Raw genomic sequence first — 21029 nt, 5'->3', positions numbered from 1 at the left:
TTTTTTTCAAAGCCACATTCAAAGGAAAGCAAGGAAAAGCCTCTTGAGCCAGAAAGCCAGGAGCCTCTCATGACCCTACCAAGGATTTTACGTAACATGGCTGCCACAGCCCACTGGTCCGCTTGTTCCTTTACATTTCAAATAGCACCGTATGACCTATATAGTGCACTACTTTTGACCAGGACACATTGGGGACCATTTTGGGAAGCAGACATAGACATAGACTTCTAACAAACCCCCCCCCAGTGAACTAAATGACTGGTGAGACATAATTATGTGGAGCGGTTAGGATGGACTCATCAGAAGGACCACTTACAAACACACAACTGGACAGTCTTTGAGTCATTTTTACATTCCTGGCCCAGATGACACAAAAATATCCGAAGAACGTCTTAATCCTGTAGACGTCAAGTCAGCCAGCTCTACTCTTCTCCTTCCCCTTTTTAACTCACTAACACGCGATGACAAGTGTACATTTCATTAATCTTAATTATTTATTGTGTTCACAGAATCACATTTCTCATTTTCACAGAGTTTTGCATGTGTCCATCTGTCCATCTGTCTGTTTGTGTGTGTGTGTTTGTGTTTTTTTATTTATTTGGTCTCTGTGTGTGTGTCTGGGTTTGTGGGTGTGTGTCTGGGTTTGTGTGTCTGGGTGTGTGTGTCGGTGTGTGTGTGTGTGTGTGTGTGTGTGTTTTATTTATTTGGTGTCTGTGTGTGTGGGTGTGTCTGTGGGTGTGTCTGTGGGTGTGTCTGTCTGTGTATGTGGGTGTGTGTCTGTGTGTGTGTGTGTGTGTGTCTGTGGGTGTAGTCTACATGAGGGAGCTCCTAGTTACACCTTAATCCATCTTAATGATGAATCTGTCTTGGTAAGAAACTAGTTCCACAGAAAAAAAATCAAGATGGTTGAGAGGTTGAGAACAAAAGGTTCTATTTGAGTCTCGAATCAAATTGTTATTAGTCGCATAGTGTACACATATTTTTCAGATGTTATCGCAGGTGCTTATGTTTTTAGCTCCAACAGGGCAGTAATACCTAACAGTACAAAACAATACACACACATCCAACAGTTGCGTTGGCAGGAAGAGGAGACGGGTACTCATGCCAGCTCCAAAGACCAGGTATACGGAGGTTCCAGGTACTAGGCTGAGTGTTCTGTCTGCAGACTGATGTTCTCGTTACAACTACCTTCTGTCTCACTACCAACATCGTGTCACCACGGGTCAATGTGGGCAACGCCAGGGTACACACCCTCACACTGTGCCAGCTACAAAGTCTGCAGATATAGGGAGGTTCCAGGTGGAGGAACGAAATTGTAGACTTCTGTCCTAAATACATGTTTTACTCCCTCTGTACCCTTCTTTCACCATCCCATTGCAATCCAGACCATTGTAAACCGAGTGTACAAAACATTAAGAACACCTTCCTAATATTGAGTTGCCCCTCTCCACCTGCCTTTTGCTCTCAGATCAGCCTCAATTCGTCAGGGCATGGACTCTACAAGGTGTTGAAAGCATTACACGGGGATTTCTGGCCCATGTTGACCATAATGCTTCCCAAAGTTGTGTCAAGTTGGCTGAATGTCCTTTGTGTGTTGGACCATTCTTGTTACACACAGGAAACTGTTGAGCGTGAAAAACTCTTGACACAAACCGGTGTGCCTGGCACCTACTACCATACCCCGTTCAAAGGCATTTTAATAATTTGTCAAGCCCATTCACCCGCTGAATGGCAAACGTACACAATCCATGTCTCAATTGTCTCAAGGCTTAAAAATCCTTCTTTAACCTGTCTCCCCCCTCCTTCATCTACACTGATTGAAGAGGATTTAACAAGTGACATCAAAAAGGGATCATAGTTAGAGCAGGTGTTCATAATGTTTTGTGCACTCAGAGTATATGGCCGCCCTGCAGCATTTAACACCCCTTCATCATATACAAGTATAAATCATGTGTTTATAGTATTTCATCTAAGTGATGAATAAAGTACCGCCTGGCATAAACAAGTATCTTAGTTTCTGCAGGAAATTTGCTCAACTCTGAAGAGGGAGGAAGGACCAGTTGACCACAGTGGCTTTAGCCAAAAGGCTTTTATTAACCCCTGTTTTGTAATAGTCCTATAAGTCCGACACACCCACAGCTATCATAAATACATCAAGAACAGAGTGTTCCCTTTGCAAACATCACACACACACACACACACACACACACACACACACACACACACACACACACACACACACACACACACACACACACACACACACACACACACACACACACACACACACACACACACACACACACACACACACACACACACACAGTAGGGTGGAATGGTGATAGGTCTTCCAATGTACTCTCTTCTTATCTCTGTTGTTTATATATCATCACAAGAGATAAACGTACAGTGCCTTCAGAAAGTATTCACACCCCTTGACTTTCTCCACATGTTGTTGTGTTACAGCCCTGAATTTAAAATGGATTACTTTTTTGTTGTTGTTGTCAGTAGCCTACACACACACACTACTCTGTAATGTGAAAGCAGAATTATGTTTTTTTATTTATTTTTATTTATACTAATTCATAAAAAATGTAAATGCTGAAATGCTGAAATGTCTTGAGTCATTAATTTTTCAACCCCTTTGTTATGGCAAACCTAAATAAGTTCAGAGGTAAAGATGTGCTATACAAGTCACAATAAGTTACATGGACTTGAAAATCTATGGCATGTCCTGAAAAATGGTTGTCTAGCAACGGTCAACAACCAATGTGACAGAGCTTGAAGAATTTTGAAAATAAGACGCAAAGACGCACAGCTCTTAGAGACTTACCCAGAAAGACTCACAGCTCTTAGAGACTTACCCAGAAAGACTCACAACTCTTAGAGACTTACCCAGAAACACTCACAGCTCTTAGAGACTTACCCAGAAAGACTCACAGCTCTTAGAGATTTACCCAGAAAGACTCCCAGCTCTTAGAGACTTACCCAGAAAGACTCACAGCTCTTAGAGATTTACCCAGAAAGACTCACAGCTCTTAGAGACTTACCCAGAAAGACGCACAGCTCTTAGATATTTACCCAGAAAGACTCACAGCTCTTAGAGACTTACCCAGAAAGACGCACAGCTCTTAGAGATTTACCCAGAAAGACTCACAGCTCTTAGAGACTCACCCAGAAAGACTCACAGCTCTTAGAGATTTACCTAGAAAGACTCACAGCTCTTAGAGACTTACCCAGAAAGACTCACAGCTCTTAGAGACTTACCCAGAAAGACTCACAGCTCTTAGAGACTTACCCAGAAAGACTCACAGCTCTTAGAGACTCACCCAGAAAGACTCACAGCTCTTAGAGATTTACCCAGAAAGACTCACAGCTCTTAGAGCTTTACCCAGAAAGACTCAAAGCTCTTAGAGACTTACCCAGAAAGACTCACAGCTCTTAGAGACTTACCCAGAAAGACTCACAGCTCTTAGATATTTACCCAGAAAGACACATGGCTGTAATCGCTGCCAAAGGTGTTTCTACAAAGCATTGACTCAGGGGTGTGAAAACTTATGTCAATGAGATATTTCTGTATTTCATATTCAATACATTTGCAAAACAATTCAAAAACGTGTTTTTCACTGTCATTATGGGGTATTGTGTGTAGATGGGTAAAAAATAAAATAATATTTAACTCATTTTTGAATTCAGGCTGTAACACAACAAAATGTGCAATAAGCCAAGGGGTATGAATAGTTTCTGAAGACACTGTAGCTAGTACAGTCAATGCCAAGAAGAGAAGTGACCGCCAACACAATAAAAACTGATTTTAACAGTTGAGTTACTTGGATACTCTTGGTGACTTTGTCATGAAGTTATTTATGCTAGCATCTTTGACAAGAATAAAGCTGCCATGAAGTAAAGTTACATATTTGACAAGAATAAAGCTGCCATGAAGTAAAGTTACATATTTGACAAGAATAAAGCTGCCATGAAGTGAGTTACATATTTGACAAGAATAAAGCTGTGAAAATGACAGTGGCAGCCAACTGATAACTAACCTTCAGTCTTAATGGCGACAGAAGTTTGGCCGCGTTTCTCATAACACTCCATTGAGCAACACACCTAATGTAAACACATCTATAAAAACTGTTCTCACCCAAATCGGCTACAGTACATGTATTGTGTTTAGACTTGTTTGAGTTCTTACACCAATCATACTGGGCTTGATGATTTGACGACTTGATAATTAAAGCCTGCAGGTATAATTATTTATGACTTTTTTGTCTCTCTATGTGTCAACATTTCGACTGATTAAAAACGGCAGTTTTTTGTTGTTGTTGTGAGGATCATTATAAGACGTAAACGATATTCTAACAGGGTCATACACGTCCACAACAAGTCTTAAAATTAATTTGTAAGGCGTAACAACTCATTACGATTGAAGTGTTACAGAATACCTTCTAATCAAAGTAGTCTCGTGGTTCTCAGACATTTCCAAGAACTCTGATGCTTCAGGTGAGGTTGATGTCAAAGGAGAATACTTAGGTCACACCAATGAGAAGATGTCCAACATGTTTTTTATTACTTAATTATCTGTTACGTGTAATATATATTTAGAAATATGTTTTAAATATATAATTGCACTTTTCTTTGACATGAATTTTTAACCAATATCTCTGCTTCGCGGACATGAATGCTTCCCAGATCAATGTATATGGAGATCAAAGGTGGCGTCGCCGTTGACGACGGTGCTCGTTGTCGAAAATAATGTCTTCCTCCCTGTCCTAGCTAAGATATTTCTCAGTAGGCCTTCACATTTTACTGCTCAGAAACCACTTGCAATCTGTACCTTTCAAAGTGTGTATAGACAGTACTGTTAGTGCTTTCAGTGTATAGACAGTACTGTTAGTGCTTTCAGTGTGTAGACAGTACTGTCAGTACTTTCAGTGTGTAGACAGTACTGTCAGTACTTTCAGTGTGTAGACAGTACTGTTAGTACTTTCAGTGTATAGACAGTACTGTTAGTACTTTCAGTGTGTAGACAGTACTGTCAGTACTTTCAGTGTGTAGACAGTACTGTTAGTACTTTCAGTGTGTATAGACAGTACTGTTAGTACTTTCAGTGTGTATAGACAGTACTGTTAGTGCTTTCAGTGTATAGACAGTACTGTTAGTGCTTTCAGTGTGTAGACAGTACTGTTAGTGCTTTCAGTGTGTATAGACAGTACTGTTAGTGCTTTCAGTGTGTAGACAGTACTGTTAGTACTTTCAGTGTGAATAGACAGTACTGTTAGTACTTTCAGTGTGTATAGACAGTACTGTTAGTGCTTTCAGTGTGTAGACAGTACTGTTAGTGCTTTCAGTGTGTAGACAGTACTGTTAGTACTTTCAGTGTGTATAGACAGTACTGTTAGTACTTTCAGTGTGTATAGACAGTACTGTTAGTACTTTCAGTGTGTATAGACAGTACTGTTAGTACTTTCAGTGTGTAGACAGTACTGTTAGTACTTTCAGTGTGTAGACAGTACTGTTAGTACTTTCAGTGTGTATAGACAGTACTGTTAGTGCTTTCAGTGTGTATAGACAGTACTGTTAGTGCTTTCAGTGTGTATAGACAGTACTGTTAGTGCTTTCAGTGTGTATAGACAGTACTGTTAGTACTTTCAGTGTATAGACAGTACTGTTAGTACTTTCAGTGTATAGACAGTACTGTTAGTACTTTCAGTGTATAGACAGTACTGTTAGTACTTTCAGTGTATAGACAGTACTGTTAGTGCTTTCAGTGTATAGACAGTACTGTTAGTGCTTGTAGTCTGTAGACAGTACTGTTAGTACTTTCATAAATCAGAAGCACAGCAATGATGGCTGCAGAAGCTATGGAATAGTTCCAATGGTCATGTTGGTCATTTGAATTTGAACTGAGTTGAAGTCATTCCTAGGGTTGCCAAACATAGATGTGAACTGGCAGTAATCTGCTGCATGACTTGTTTAATCCCCACGAACACGTCAGCACGTTTCCAAACAAACCTGGGATTTAGATTTACAATTTGGCCACGATGAGAGAGGAGTAAGTCCTGTGTATTGACATGTGATCTCTTTCCTGTAGTCAAATGACTTAGTAGCTTCATGAATGTGGAATGTTATTAATAGGATTCATAATTTAATTATTAGTAAACATTATTTTGCAGAACCTGCCGAAAATCCTGTGATTTTATGTAAAACGGTTGTTATATTTCAGTCTTCTGTGATGTATATAAAGTGTCATATTGGGATGCAAACTGAAAATAGAATACATTTAAACTCTATATCAGCCCATAAACATGTGTGTGGAGGTGTATACTTTTATTTCAAAGTAGATTTGTTGAAGACTACTAAGAAACTGCTCTGTGTAACCCTGAATTAAACTAACCGTAGTATAGGTTAATAAGCCTTCTGCAACCCACCCAAACTAATGAATACTGAGTCCAATAGGACAAGCTGTCTTTTAGAACAAAAACAAATAGGTCTTTGTGATGCGTTGTGTTTACAGTTACGTCTAGAGGTAAGGCTTTAAAGATCCTCATTGGTCAACTTATTGTTTTGATTTAAGATAGAAGAGTTGTATTATTGTTTTTGATTATGTTGATGATATTATTGTTGACATTTGTGTTTATGACAGGCATAACACCAATACATTCCTTGTAAATTAACATTGAAAAAGTACATCATCAGAAAGTGAAACTGTATCGTAAAACAGAAAGGGGGAAGGGATGGTTTAACCACTTTCAGTTCAGGTGATTAGGAGGAGGAAGGGTCTCTCTTTACATAACAGTGCCTGGTTTATTATTGTTCCCATAATTACAGTGACAGTATTGAAGGATTATTATTGTTCCCATAAGTACAGTGACAGTATTGAAGGATTATTATTGTACCCATAAGTACAGTGACAGTATTGAATGATTATTATTGTTCCCATAAGTACAGTGACAGTATTGAAGGATTATTATTGTACCCATAAGTACAGTGACAGTATTGAATGATTATTATTGTACCTGTAAATACAGTGACAGTATTGAAGTTACTCATTGTTACATTGCACTTACACTGCATTTAGGATTATGGCAAGGCCTAGGGCCGGTTAGGATTACTGCTGTAAGCACAATATAACAATGAGTAATCACAATAATGATTACATTGTACAGTAGTTACAGTAATAATGACACCGTGATAATTACAGTAATAATTACAGTAATAATGACACAGTAATAATGACACAGTAATGAGTGGTGAGATAATGTGAAGAGATGTTGTGAGGTGTTTCATGTATCAACAACTTAACAGGATGAATTAAAGGTGGAGAAGCACCCTCAGATGACATAACAACGTGAGAATGAGGATGGGTGGTGTATGGAGGTGAAGAACAGTACCTGTGGAAGAACAGCAGGATGGACAGAGTGGTCTGGTCGATGTTGCTGTTGCAGATGCCCTCGTTGAGCAGGTAACAGGGGTCTCTGACCACCGACTCCAGAGAGTCCAGTCTCATCATGCTGTTCAGCTTGTCCGTGTTCACGTTCTGGTTCTGGAACGTCAGCTGCTCCCGGAACTGGCGGAAGTGGCTGAGCGACGTGGGGCTGCCCATCAGAGGGGTGCTGTGGCCTCTGCCCTCGCCCCCACCTCCAGCTGGGTCTTCACAGTTGGCCAGGTCCAGGCAGCAGGAGCAGCAGTCCAGACCGATGGGAGAGCGACATTCTTCTCCTTCTGACATGATGACAGCAGATCAGGCAGTCAGGTCAGCAGAACACCTTGAGGGACAGGAGAGACAAGTACAGAGCTCCACAGCAGGAGAGAGAGAGACCTTGGCACTGGTCTCTCTTCTTCTCAGGCTTGTAGTTGTTGTTGTGTGTAGGGTGTATTCCTCAGCGTATGCAGAGGGAAGGATTGCCTCCCTCCAGGTTCTCTGGGTTGGGGTGTTGGTAAGTCAAGTGTCGACCAGCTTCCTCCTCTTCCCTGAGAGTAGGCAGTCAGTCGGGTCTCCCTGAGTCTCAAACTCGTCACGTTAATAAGGCTTTGTTTACTTTGGTTGTGAGACACTCGCTTCTGTGTCTGTGGGGGGAGAGAGAGAGTTAGCCAATGCCGTGCTGTCTGTGTCTGTGGAGGAGAGAGAGTTAGCCAATGCTGTGCTGTCTGTGTCTGTGTCGAACACACTCACCCTGATTCAGCGGGAACGCGTTTCAAAGCTGCTTATCACTTTTTTTTGTCCACCGTTTGCGTGCTTAGAGACAGAGGGAGGGAGGGAGGGAGGTGGGGAACCCCTTGTGATTGGTAGACAGAGGGAGGGAGGGAGGTGGAGAAACCCTTGTGATTGGTAGACAGAGGGAGGGAGGGAGGGAGGGAGGGAGGGAGGGAGGGAGGGAGGGAGGGAGGGAGGGAGGGAGGGAGGGAGGGAGGGAGGGAGGGAGGGAGGGAGGGAGGGAGGGAGGGAGGGAGGGAGGGAGGGAGGGAGGGAGGGAGGGAGGGGGGGAAACCCTTGTGATTGGTAAACGACTGGCCCTCCTCTTTCTCTGCTCTCTGCTACATCACGATTGTTATTATTAAAGAGGGAGAGAGAGGGAGCGAGAGGGAGAGATAAAGTAAGAGAGACACAGAGAGAGAGACACAGAGAGAGAGAGAGACACACAGAGAGAGAGACACAGAGAGAGAGACACAGAGAGAGAGAGACACAGAGAGAGAGAGAGACAGAGAGAGAGAGACACAGAGAGAGAGAGAGACACAGAGAGAGAGAGAGAGAGAAAGAGACAGAGAGAAAGAGAGAGACAGACAGAGAGAGAGAGAGAAAGAGAGTGACAGAGAGAGAGAAAGAGAAAGAGGAAGAGAGAGCATGAATACATATGGAAATCGAATTAGCATGATCAAATATCTCTATCAAAATCCTTCAGTTTAAACTAGAGATATCATTGGAAGCGTCTCAATCAACCTCATCCGCCTATGTCGCACTTCCACATCTGTGGTGAATGGTGACAGAGCTACAGCAGTGTTTGTCAGAACATGAGACATCCCGAAAATTGGTCTCACAAAATCGTCTGTCGTGTCCAAATGATTTGTCCTACATTATGACCCCTCTATGGAAAGATGAGATTCTTGCAAACGATGTTCTCCGTTTTGTTCTAAGATGCCCACAAGCGTCCTTGGACTAGTCTGACGTCGGTACAGCCGATCTGCCAACTTCTGTCTGTAGTGTCCGAACAGTTTGAGTTACACACTAACATGACCCCTCTGTGTTGAGACTCTCACGAAGGTGCGACTCTCAGCAACACGTACATGTTGGTTGTTTTGCTCTAGGATGCCCATAGGCTTCACAAGACAATGATAGACAGCTGTCCCTGATTGAGAACCATACCCGGCCAAAACAAAGAAAAACAAAAAAGTAGAAAATAGAACATAGAATGCCCACCCAAATCACACCCTGACCCAACCCAAAATAGAGACATAAAAAGCTCTCTAAGGTCAGGGCGTGACAGTACCCCCCCCCCCCCCCCCCCAAATGTGCGGACTCTGGCCGCAAAATCTGAACCTATAGGGGAGGGTCTGGGTGTGATTATATATTAGTGCAATCAGAATTGCAGGTTCAATAAATAGGGCCTAGAGGCATGTGCTTTGGAACAATGGATCCTAACAATACCGAAGTTGCAAGACAACAGAGAGGAAGAGGACGAGGACAAGGACGAGGACAACAACAACAACAAAGACAAGGTAATCTCAGATGAAATCCGTGCCACCCTAGTTCATCATGTGCTCAGACATGGGAGGACTATGAGAGAAGCTGGACAGCTGGTGCAACCCAACCTAAACCGTTACACGGTTGCATCCATTGTCCGTACTTTCAGAAGGAAAAAGAGGTCATTTGCCTTGTTGTTACTGTGATTCATGTACTGTTGTTGTTACGTTCATCGATGGAAGGATCGGACCAAGGTGCAGCGTTGGTAGGCGTACATTTTAATTTATTAAATCAACACCGAAAAAACAACAAATACAAAACCAAACGTAAAGCAATATGCAGTGCAGAAAGCAACTACACACAAACAAGATCCCACAAACTAAAGGTGGAAAAAAGGCTGCCTAAGTATGATCCCCAATCAGAGACAACGATAGACAGCTGCCTCTGATTGGGAACCATACCCGGGCCAACAAAGAAATAGAAAAACTACAATGCCCACCCAAATCACACCCCGACCTAACCAAATAGAGAAATAAAAAGGCTCTCTAAGGTCAGGGCGGGACAGCTGTAGTACATAGAGACTGAATCTTCACTTTGTTCTCAGTGTAGTTTTTACCACAGTAATGGATGACCATAGGTCAGTAATGAATAACCATAGGTCAGTAATGGTCAAATTTCATTTTTGCAGAACTGAGAGGCGGCCATCTATTGGAGGTAGGCGGAGACTTCTCACAGCTGAGCAGGAGACTGCCCTGGTGAATATGAAGGTAGGTGGAGACTTCTCACAGCTGAGCAGGAGACTGCCCTGGTGAATATGGTGATTGCCAATAATGCCATCCGTTTTGAGGGAAATTCAAACCCAAATAGTTGAGGTCCAGGTAGTCTTCCAAAGATTTGACAGCATCAGCATTTCCACCATTAACTGGATCGTTCAGAAGAACCTCCATAAGGACAAAGCAGCTGTACCGTGTGCCTTTTGAAAGGAATTCAAACAGAGTTAAGGAACAAAGAGTCCAGTATGTGCAGGTAATTGCTATACTGTACAGAATTTTTACTGTATTTAGAGTCTGACCCATCTCTACACCATATCAACACAGTACTGTGTGTACTGCAGTTACTATAACACATTACTATAATCTTTCATTCCATTACAGTAGTACACTACAGTACTGTATTTGTAGTAGAGTAATATGTGTTTTTGACTTCTGTAGAGCATCTTTGAGCTGGATGCCATGGCTGACCCACAGGAGTACATCTCCATCGACAAGGCAGGGTTCAACCTAACAAAAAGGCGCAAAAGAGGGCGCAACGTCATTGGTCACCGTGCCATCGTACAAGTTCCTGGTAAGAGGGGAGGCAACGTCACCCTACGTGCAGCCATCAGCAATCGTGGCGTCTTCCACAGCCATGTCAAAGTGGGTCCGTACAACACAACTCCTTCAATTTCTAGATCAGCTGCACAATAACATTCTTCAACAGGAAGGGGAGCCAGGGCAACCAGAGCAAGCCATCAAAATGTTGTCATTTGGGATAACTTGAGTTTCCATCGGGCTGCTCTGGTTCGCGCCTGGTTCAATGACCACCCCAGGACCATAACATTACCCCTCATACTGAGGTGACGGGACCATAACATTACCCCTCATACTGAGGTGACGGGACCATAACATTACCCCTCACACTGAGGTGACAGGACCGTAACATTACCCCTCACACTGAGGTGACAGGACCATAACATTACCCCTCACACTGAGGTGACAGGACCGTAACATTACCCCTCACACTGAGGTGACAGGACCATAACATTACCCCTCATACTGAGGTGACAGGACCATAACATTACCCCTCACACTGAGGTTACAGGACCATAACATTACCCCTCACACTGAGGTGACAGGACCATAACATTACCCCTCATACTGAGGTGACAGGACCATAACATTACCCCTCATACTGAGGTGACAGGACCGTAACATTACCCCTCACACTGAGGAGACAGGACCATAACATTACCCCTCACACTGAGGTGACAGGACCATAACATTACCCCTCACACTGAGGAGACAGGACCACAACATTACCCCTCATACTGAGGTGACAGGACCATAACATTACCCCTCATACTGAGGTGACAGGACCATAACATTACCCCTCATACTGAGGAGACAGGACCATAACATTACCCCTCATACTGAGGAGACAGGACCATAACATTACCCCTCATACTGAGGAGACAGGACCATAACATTACCCCTCACACTGAGGTGACGGGACCATAACATTACCCCTCATACTGAGGAGACAGGACCATAACATTACCCCTCATACTGAGGTGACAGGACCATAACATTACCCCTCACACTGAGGTGACGGGACCATAACATTACCCCTCACACTGAGGTGACAGGACCGTAACATTACCCCTCACACTGAGGTTACAGGACAATAACATTACCCCTCACACTGAGGTGACAGAACCATAACATTACCCCTCATACTGAGGTGACAGGACCGTAACATTACCCCTCATACTGAGGTGACAGGACCGTAACATTACCCCTCACACTGAAGTGACAGGACAATAACATTACCCCTCACACTGAGGTGACAGAACCATAACATTACCCCTCATACTGAGGTGACAGGACCGTAACATTACCCCTCACACTGAGGTGACAGGACCATAACATTACCCCTCATACTGAGGTGACAGGACCGTAACATTACCCCTCACACTGAGGTGACAGAACCATAACATTACCCCTCACACTGAGGTGACGGGACCGTAACATTACCCCTCATACTGAGGTGACAGGACCGTAACATTACCCCTCATACTGAGGTGACAGGACCGTAACATTACCCCTCACACTGAGGTGACAGGACCATAACATTACCCCTCATACTGAGGTGACAGGACCGTAACATTACCCCTCATACTGAGGTGACAGGACAATAACATTACCCCTCACACTGAGGTGACAGAACCATAACATTACCCCTCACACTGAGGTGACGGGACCGTAACATTACCCCTCATACTGAGGTGACAGGACCGTAACATTACCCCTCATACTGAGGTGACAGGACCGTAACATTACCCCTCATACTGAGGTGACAGGACAATAACATTACCCCTCACACTGAGGTGACAGAACCATAACATTACCCCTCACACTGAGGTGACAGGACCGTAACATTACCCCTCATACTGAGGAGACAGGACCATAACATTACCCCTCATACTGAGGTGACAGGACAGTAACATTACCCCTCACACTGAGGTGACAGGACAGTAACATTACCCCTCACACTGAGGAGACAGGACCGTAACATTACCCCTCACACTGAGGTGACAGGACAGTAACATTACCCCTCACACTGAGGAGACAGGACCGTAACATTACCCCTCATACTGAGGTGACAGGACAATAACATTACCCCTCACACTGAGGTGACAGGACCATAACATTACCCCTCACACTGAGGTGACGGGACCGTAACATTACCCCTCATACTGAGGTGACAGGACCGTAACATTACCCCTCATACTGAGGTGACAGGACAATAACATTACCCCTCATACTGAGGTGACAGGACCATAACATTACCCCTCATACTGAGGAGACAGGACCATAACATTACCCCTCATACTGAGGAGACAGGACCATAACATTACCCCTCATACTGAGGAGACAGGACCATAACATTACCCCTCACACTGAGGTGACGGGACCATAACATTACCCCTCATACTGAGGAGACAGGACCATAACATTACCCCTCATACTGAGGTGACAGGACCATAACATTACCCCTCACACTGAGGTGACGGGACCATAACATTACCCCTCACACTGAGGTGACAGGACCGTAACATTACCCCTCACACTGAGGTTACAGGACAATAACATTACCCCTCACACTGAGGTGACAGAACCATAACATTACCCCTCATACTGAGGTGACAGGACCGTAACATTACCCCTCATACTGAGGTGACAGGACCGTAACATTACCCCTCACACTGAAGTGACAGGACAATAACATTACCCCTCACACTGAGGTGACAGAACCATAACATTACCCCTCATACTGAGGTGACAGGACCGTAACATTACCCCTCACACTGAGGTGACAGGACCATAACATTACCCCTCATACTGAGGTGACAGGACCGTAACATTACCCCTCACACTGAGGTGACAGAACCATAACATTACCCCTCACACTGAGGTGACGGGACCGTAACATTACCCCTCATACTGAGGTGACAGGACCGTAACATTACCCCTCATACTGAGGTGACAGGACCGTAACATTACCCCTCACACTGAGGTGACAGGACCATAACATTACCCCTCATACTGAGGTGACAGGACCGTAACATTACCCCTCATACTGAGGTGACAGGACAATAACATTACCCCTCACACTGAGGTGACAGAACCATAACATTACCCCTCACACTGAGGTGACGGGACCGTAACATTACCCCTCATACTGAGGTGACAGGACCGTAACATTACCCCTCATACTGAGGTGACAGGACCGTAACATTACCCCTCATACTGAGGTGACAGGACAATAACATTACCCCTCACACTGAGGTGACAGAACCATAACATTACCCCTCACACTGAGGTGACAGGACCGTAACATTACCCCTCATACTGAGGAGACAGGACCATAACATTACCCCTCATACTGAGGTGACAGGACAGTAACATTACCCCTCACACTGAGGTGACAGGACCATAACATTACCCCTCACACTGAGGAGACAGGACCGTAACATTACCCCTCACACTGAGGTGACAGGACAGTAACATTACCCCTCACACTGAGGAGACAGGACCGTAACATTACCCCTCATACTGAGGTGACAGGACAATAACATTACCCCTCACACTGAGGTGACAGGACCATAACATTACCCCTCACACTGAGGTGACGGGACCGTAACATTACCCCTCATACTGAGGTGACAGGACCGTAACATTACCCCTCATACTGAGGTGACAGGACAATAACATTACCCCTCACACTGAGGTGACAGGACCATAACATTACCCCTCACACTGAGGTGACAGGACCACAACATTACCCCTCATACTGAGGTGACAGGACCGTAACATTACCCCTCATACTGAGGTGACAGGACCATAACATTACCCCTCACACTGAGGTTACAGGACCGTAACATTACCCCTCACACTGAGGAGACAGGACCATAACATTACCCCTCACACTGAGGAGACAGGACCACAACATTACCCCTCATACTGAGGTGACAGGACCGTAACATTACCCCTCACACTGAGGAGACAGGACCATAACATTACCCCTCACACTGAGGTTACAGGACCGTAACATTACCCCTCACACTGAGGAGACAGGACCATAACATTACCCCTCACACTGAGGTTACAGGACCGTAACATTACCCCTCACACTGAGGAGACAGGACCACAACATTACCCCTCATACTGAGGTGACAGGACCGTAACATTACCCCTCATACTGAGGTGACAGGACCATAACATTACCCCTCACACTGAGGTTACAGGACCGTAACATTACCCCTCACACTGAGGAGACAGGACCATAACATTACCCCTCACACTGAGGAGACAGGACCATAACATTACCCCTCACACTGAGGTTACAGGACCGTAACATTACCCCTCATACTGAGGTGACAGGACCGTAACATTACCCCTCACACTGAGGTTACAGGACCATAACATTACCCCTCATACTGAGGAGACAGGACCATAACATTACCCCTCATACTGAGGAGACCGGACCATAACATTACCCCTCATACTGAGGAGACAGGACCATAACATTACCCCTCATACTGAGGTGACAGGACCGTAACATTACCCCTCACACTGAGGTTACAGGACCATAACATTACCCCTCATACTGAGGAGACAGGACCATAACATTACCCCTCACACTGAGGTTACAGGACCGTAACATTACCCCTCACACTGAGGAGACAGGACCATAACATTACCCCTCACACTGAGGAGACAGGACCATAACATTACCCCTCACACTGAGGTGACGGGACCATAACATTACCCCTCACACTGAGGAGACAGGACCGTAACATTACCCCTCATACTGAGGTGACAGGACCATAACAAAACTGCTTAATATGTTGACCCAGTTATGAAGGCTCAGCCAAAGTCCTCCTCGCTATACACTGAATGTACAAAGATCTGTCCATGACTTAGACTGACCAGGTGAATTCAGATGAAAGCTATGATCCCTTATTGTTGTCACTTGTTAAATCCACTTCAATCAGTGTAGATGAAGGGGAGGAGACATGGGATCTGAGATTTAGGTTGTCATTCCAAAACATGTCAATATTTACTGAGTTGGCTCAGGCACCCTATTCCCTATTTAGGGCACTACTTTTGAGCCCTATTGGTGCCATTTGGTGACACGTGGAATGCAACCCATGATCTGTAGAAGGACTCTTGTCTCGTCTTTTCCCAATCAGACTCCGTGTCAGAAAGCTACATACAAACCAGCCTGTTGATCAACTACAATCAGACTGTGTCAGGAAGCTACATCTAAAACAGCCTGTCGATCAACTACAATCAGACTGTGTCAGGAAGCTACATCCAAACCAGCCTGTCGATCAACTACAATCAGACTGTGTCAGGAAGCTACATCCAAACCAGCCTGTCGATCAACTACAATCAGACTGTGTCAGGAAGCTACATCCAAACCAGCCTGTCGATCAACTACAATCAGACTGTGTCAGGAAGCTACATCCAAACCAGCCTGTCGATCAACTACAATCAGACTGTGTCAGGAAGCTACATCCAAACCAGCCTGTCGATCAACTACAATCAGACTGTGTCAGGAAGCTACATCCAAACCAGCCTGTCGATCAACTACAATCAGACTGTGTCAGGAAGCTACATCCAAACCAGCCTGTTGATCAACTACAATCAGACTCTGTCAGGAAGCTACATCCAAACCAGCCTGTTGATCAACTACAATCAGACTGTGTCAGGAAGCTACATCTAAAACAGCCTGTTGATCAACTACAATTGATGTTCAAATTTAAGTTTGAAAAGGTAAAATTATAAAAGGAAGCTACATTGAAATCGTATGATGATATGGCTAACCAATGTTCTGCCACCATGGTGTTGTAGTAAGACCACAGTCCCAATATTGAACCGGTCTTCTAATCAGATCTGGGATGTGTCCCAAATCACTGCCTCTTCCCTCTTTAGTGCACTGCTACGCCTGGCTTTCAGTGGAGCCTTGTCTGGCAGTGAAACAGTTCATTCAGCCTCATTTACTGCCTTTTAAAAAAACATAGCTGATATGGCTGACTTGCTTAAACTAATGTGGTTTCTACTGACACGATCGTTATAAGGAGTAGACCAAGATGCAGCGTGGTATGTTTCCATCCTTTATTTTGGAATAGGAAACTTCAAAGAACAAAACGAACAAAACGAACGAAACGTGAAGCTAATATAATGCTCACAGGCAACTATACATAGACAAGATCCCACAAAGCACAATGGGAAAAATTGCTACCTAAATATGATCCCCAATCAGAGACAACGATAAACAGCTACTATACTAGGCCAACATAGAAATATAATTCACCAAGATGACCCACCCTTAATCACACCCCGACCTAACCAACATAGAGAGTAAAAGTTCTCTATAGTCAGGGCGTGACATCTACTGACAATTCACACGTACAAACTATGGCATAAGGGGACGACAAGCGGATAAGAGGAAATCCATCATTTCCATAATAAAAGACATTAATGACCGAGTGTCACGTTCCTGACCTATTGTTCCTTTTTCTTTTATTTATTTAGTTGGTCAGGGCGTGAGTTGGGGTGGGTTGTTTTTGTGTGTTTTGTCTAGTCTATGGGGTGTTGTATGTGTATGGGGCAGAGTAGAGTATAGTTGTCTAGTTATGTCTATGGCTGCCTGGATTGGGTCTCAATCAGAGACAGCTGTCATTCATTGTCTCTGATTGGGAGCCATATTTAAGGCAGCCATAGGCAGTAGGCTTTTGTGGGTAGTTGTCTAGGTATGTTCTATGTTGCATGTGTGCACTTAGTTCAGTTTAGTTTCATGTTTGTTTTGTTCATTTTGTAAGTGGTTGTTTTTTCCTTCATTAAAGAAGATGTATTTTTCACGCGCTGCGCCTTGGTCCTCTCTCTCTCCCATTGATGTTCGTGACACCGAGCTAAGATGGACATAGTCAATATAACTATTTGTTCAGCACTTTTGAAATGTACAGCGACAGAATTCAGAACGTAGGCCGTTCTTACAGTGTTCTCCCTGTACACCAAGTCAGAACCGTAGGATAAATGAAGGGGGCATATAAACAGACAATGAAAGCTTTTATAATATTCAATGATGACATTTCTCTAAAACAGGTTATAGGCTATTTGTGCGCCATCAAGTTAGAACAGTAGGCGAAATTAAGAGACGAAAATATACCAAATTATTAGGGTGAGGCAGTTTGAACGCCGTTTGGGTCTTTGCGTGTCTTAAAAGATACACGTCATATAACACTATTTGACGCATTAAATAATATTTTATTTTGACACGTCAAGTAACACAGTTCTATTATAGAATGTTGTGTGTGCTGAATCTGCATGTGGAAGCCAAGCGCCACCACTACTATCAGTAGACCTGTCAAAGCTGTACAAAAAAAAAACAAGCACACACCGGGCCACGAACGATGTGTTTACAATACCGTGTTGGTGAAAATACACCAAATTATTAGGGTGAGGCACATGGGCTACTAACAGCTTACTACACAACATACACTTAGTATTACTTTCTTAGCTACAGTATACATATCTCCCTGGCATATTACATCATTTATGCAGCAGCATACAAGACATTCTTGGACCCAACTTGTGAAAGTGGTGCAGCGGTCCTTTGTGGGCAAATTTTGTCATAAAACTTTGTCATCAAAGTCTGGCATTCTGTGGATTTATGGTGGGAATTCAGAGAAAAAACCACACAGCCACTCCATTGAATAGCAGGCTAACGTTAGTGGTTTCTATGTAACACTTGCAGTTAGCCACTGATTCCTTCCAAAAGACTGGATTTGCAATTTCCAACTTCTCGTGTTATCTTTATGTCCAATGGCCGATGAGCACCGATACGTTTTATCTATAATTTCTCTTCATTATTTCTCTTCATATGACGAGGATTAAAAAGGATTTGTCCGTAGATTGTCGACTTGATTCATGATGATGACTGCTAGCTAAGATTTTGAAAGAATGATGTTGTCCAATCAAAGCTACTGTAGATATAACGTGATTTGACATAATTTTATCTGTGGCCAATGACCTTGAGCCTTCTTGGAAGGGCACTACTAATATAACTATATGGCAGGAACCAAAGGATTGAAATTTTGGATGTCTACCCTACTAAGGACTTAAACTTGGTGATGACGTACTGTCCCCATGAGTGACAGAACACTGAGCCAATCACGACGCAACGCTTTGTATTTTCTGCTGGCTCGCCCCGCCACCACAGAAAGCACTGAGCTAGGCTGAAACACCTGCGTTTTGGAGCTGCCTTACTCAAGAAAACAAAAAAGAGTGTGTATGCAGCTTTATTTTAAAATGATACATATTTTTTTGCAAACTGCAAACTGATATGTGACACGTATTAATACAAAATAACATACAAAACAGGTAAGCCCCCCCCAAAAAATGTATTTATATATATATATATATATTATTTTTTATTTATTTATTTTTGCAAAAAATGTGGGCTCTTCCCCACCTGCCCTGAATGACGGGTCGCCACTGACTACTACCATTTGTCATGTGGTACGTAGCTCTGGGGCTTTTCCAGAACAACGTGGAGTTTTATTTTTTGTCTTCAATCCCAACAGTATGGAATATACGTCACTGGACATGTGTACAGTATGTGAGTCTGAGCTACTTGGGTTTTTACTGCCCCCCGTTGGAAAGAAAGGTGTACTGCTGGTGTTGAGGCATTGCCTCACAAACGGAAGGATTCTCAGGATGAAAAAATACAATAGAGGGTGCAACAAGCAAACATAAAAACTAACTGAATCCTAAATATAAAAACAAACCGAATCTCAAACATAAAAATGAACTGAATCCTAAATATAAAAACTAACTGAATCTCAAACATAAAAACTAACGGAATACCAAATTTAAAAACTAACTGAATACCAAATGTAAAAACTAACTGAATAGCAAACTTAAAAACTAACTGACTCTCAAACATAAAAACTCTGAATCTCACAGCATCATCTACACCAAATGATCTCAGCTGTCTCCATGTCGTTATTGGTCAAATGTATTGATGACAGATTCACAAGTCTTACTTTGAAAAGAAGTCTGTGCGTACTTAAATCAGATGCATGTTTCAGTATTTAATGTGCCGAGCTTTCAGTCAACGACGACCTTCCTCAGAGCAAGACAAGGATTTGACAGAGCGTATGGTTTCTGAAGGCCTTACAGAGTGACAGGCAGACATGATGCATTTAGTCTAGCTCAGTGGTCTGGATATTAAACTGTCACATGGAATCATTACACATTCTAAGATTCTGTTCTAAGATTCTGTTCTAAGATTCTGTTCTAAGATTCTGTTCTCTCCTGCTGTACAGCAGAGTTAATAAGATACTTCAGGATAATGGAGCATCAGTTAGATGAGACACAATATCAAATCGAACATCTATTTTAGACACCCTTGTGAACCACACTACTGTTCTCTACACTCCACAGCGGTTTAACTTTGAAATGACCTCGGCAGGACTCACTCATTGGTTGAGCTAAAGTCAGTCAGATTGTGTTCTGTTATTCCAGATAGTCCTACATCAAAGCTGTGGGACTAGACAGACACAGCAATCAGTGGTATCAAGCTGAACATGGGTAGAGTCAGCTGAACATGGGTAGGTAGGCTGAAAATGGGTAATTCAGCAGAACACGGGTAGGTGAGCTGAACACGGATAGGTTCAGCTGAACACGGAAGAGGGCACACACATCTACAGGATGAGAGAAACCTGACTGTATCCACACACACACACACACACACACACACACACACACACACACACACACACACACACACACACACACACACACACACACACACACACACACACACACACACACACACACACACACACACACACACACACACACACACACACACACACACACACACACACACTTCCACTGTGAAGTCTAGGAAACGTTGGAGAGGTTGAGAGGAACTCAGGGTGAGACTGTGATATCTCCTCCCAGACCAATGAGAGGATTAGACACTGCTGTATAATCCTGAGGGTCTGCCCAGG

General features: G+C 43.6%; 1 protein-coding gene across 1 annotated transcript in view; it reads right to left on the bottom strand.

Annotated features, from left to right (window-relative positions):
* Positions 1–8160, bottom strand: part of tsc22d3 (TSC22 domain family, member 3) — a 92306-nt gene extending 84146 nt beyond the window's left edge. The window contains exon 1 of the mRNA XM_071411912.1: positions 7395–8160. Coding sequence (XP_071268013.1) covers positions 7395–7732 — 338 coding nt within the window. The 5' untranslated portion in view covers positions 7733–8160. The remainder of the gene's footprint in view (positions 1–7394) is intronic.
* Positions 8161–21029: the final 12869 nt, after the last annotated feature.

This window comes from Salvelinus alpinus, chromosome 7, assembly GCF_045679555.1.
Source record: "Salvelinus alpinus chromosome 7, SLU_Salpinus.1, whole genome shotgun sequence".
In the NCBI taxonomy this organism is placed as follows: Eukaryota; Metazoa; Chordata; class Actinopteri; order Salmoniformes; family Salmonidae; genus Salvelinus; species Salvelinus alpinus.
The sequence above is the reverse complement of the archived record's forward strand: the minus strand, read 5'-3'. Positions and strand labels throughout refer to the sequence as shown.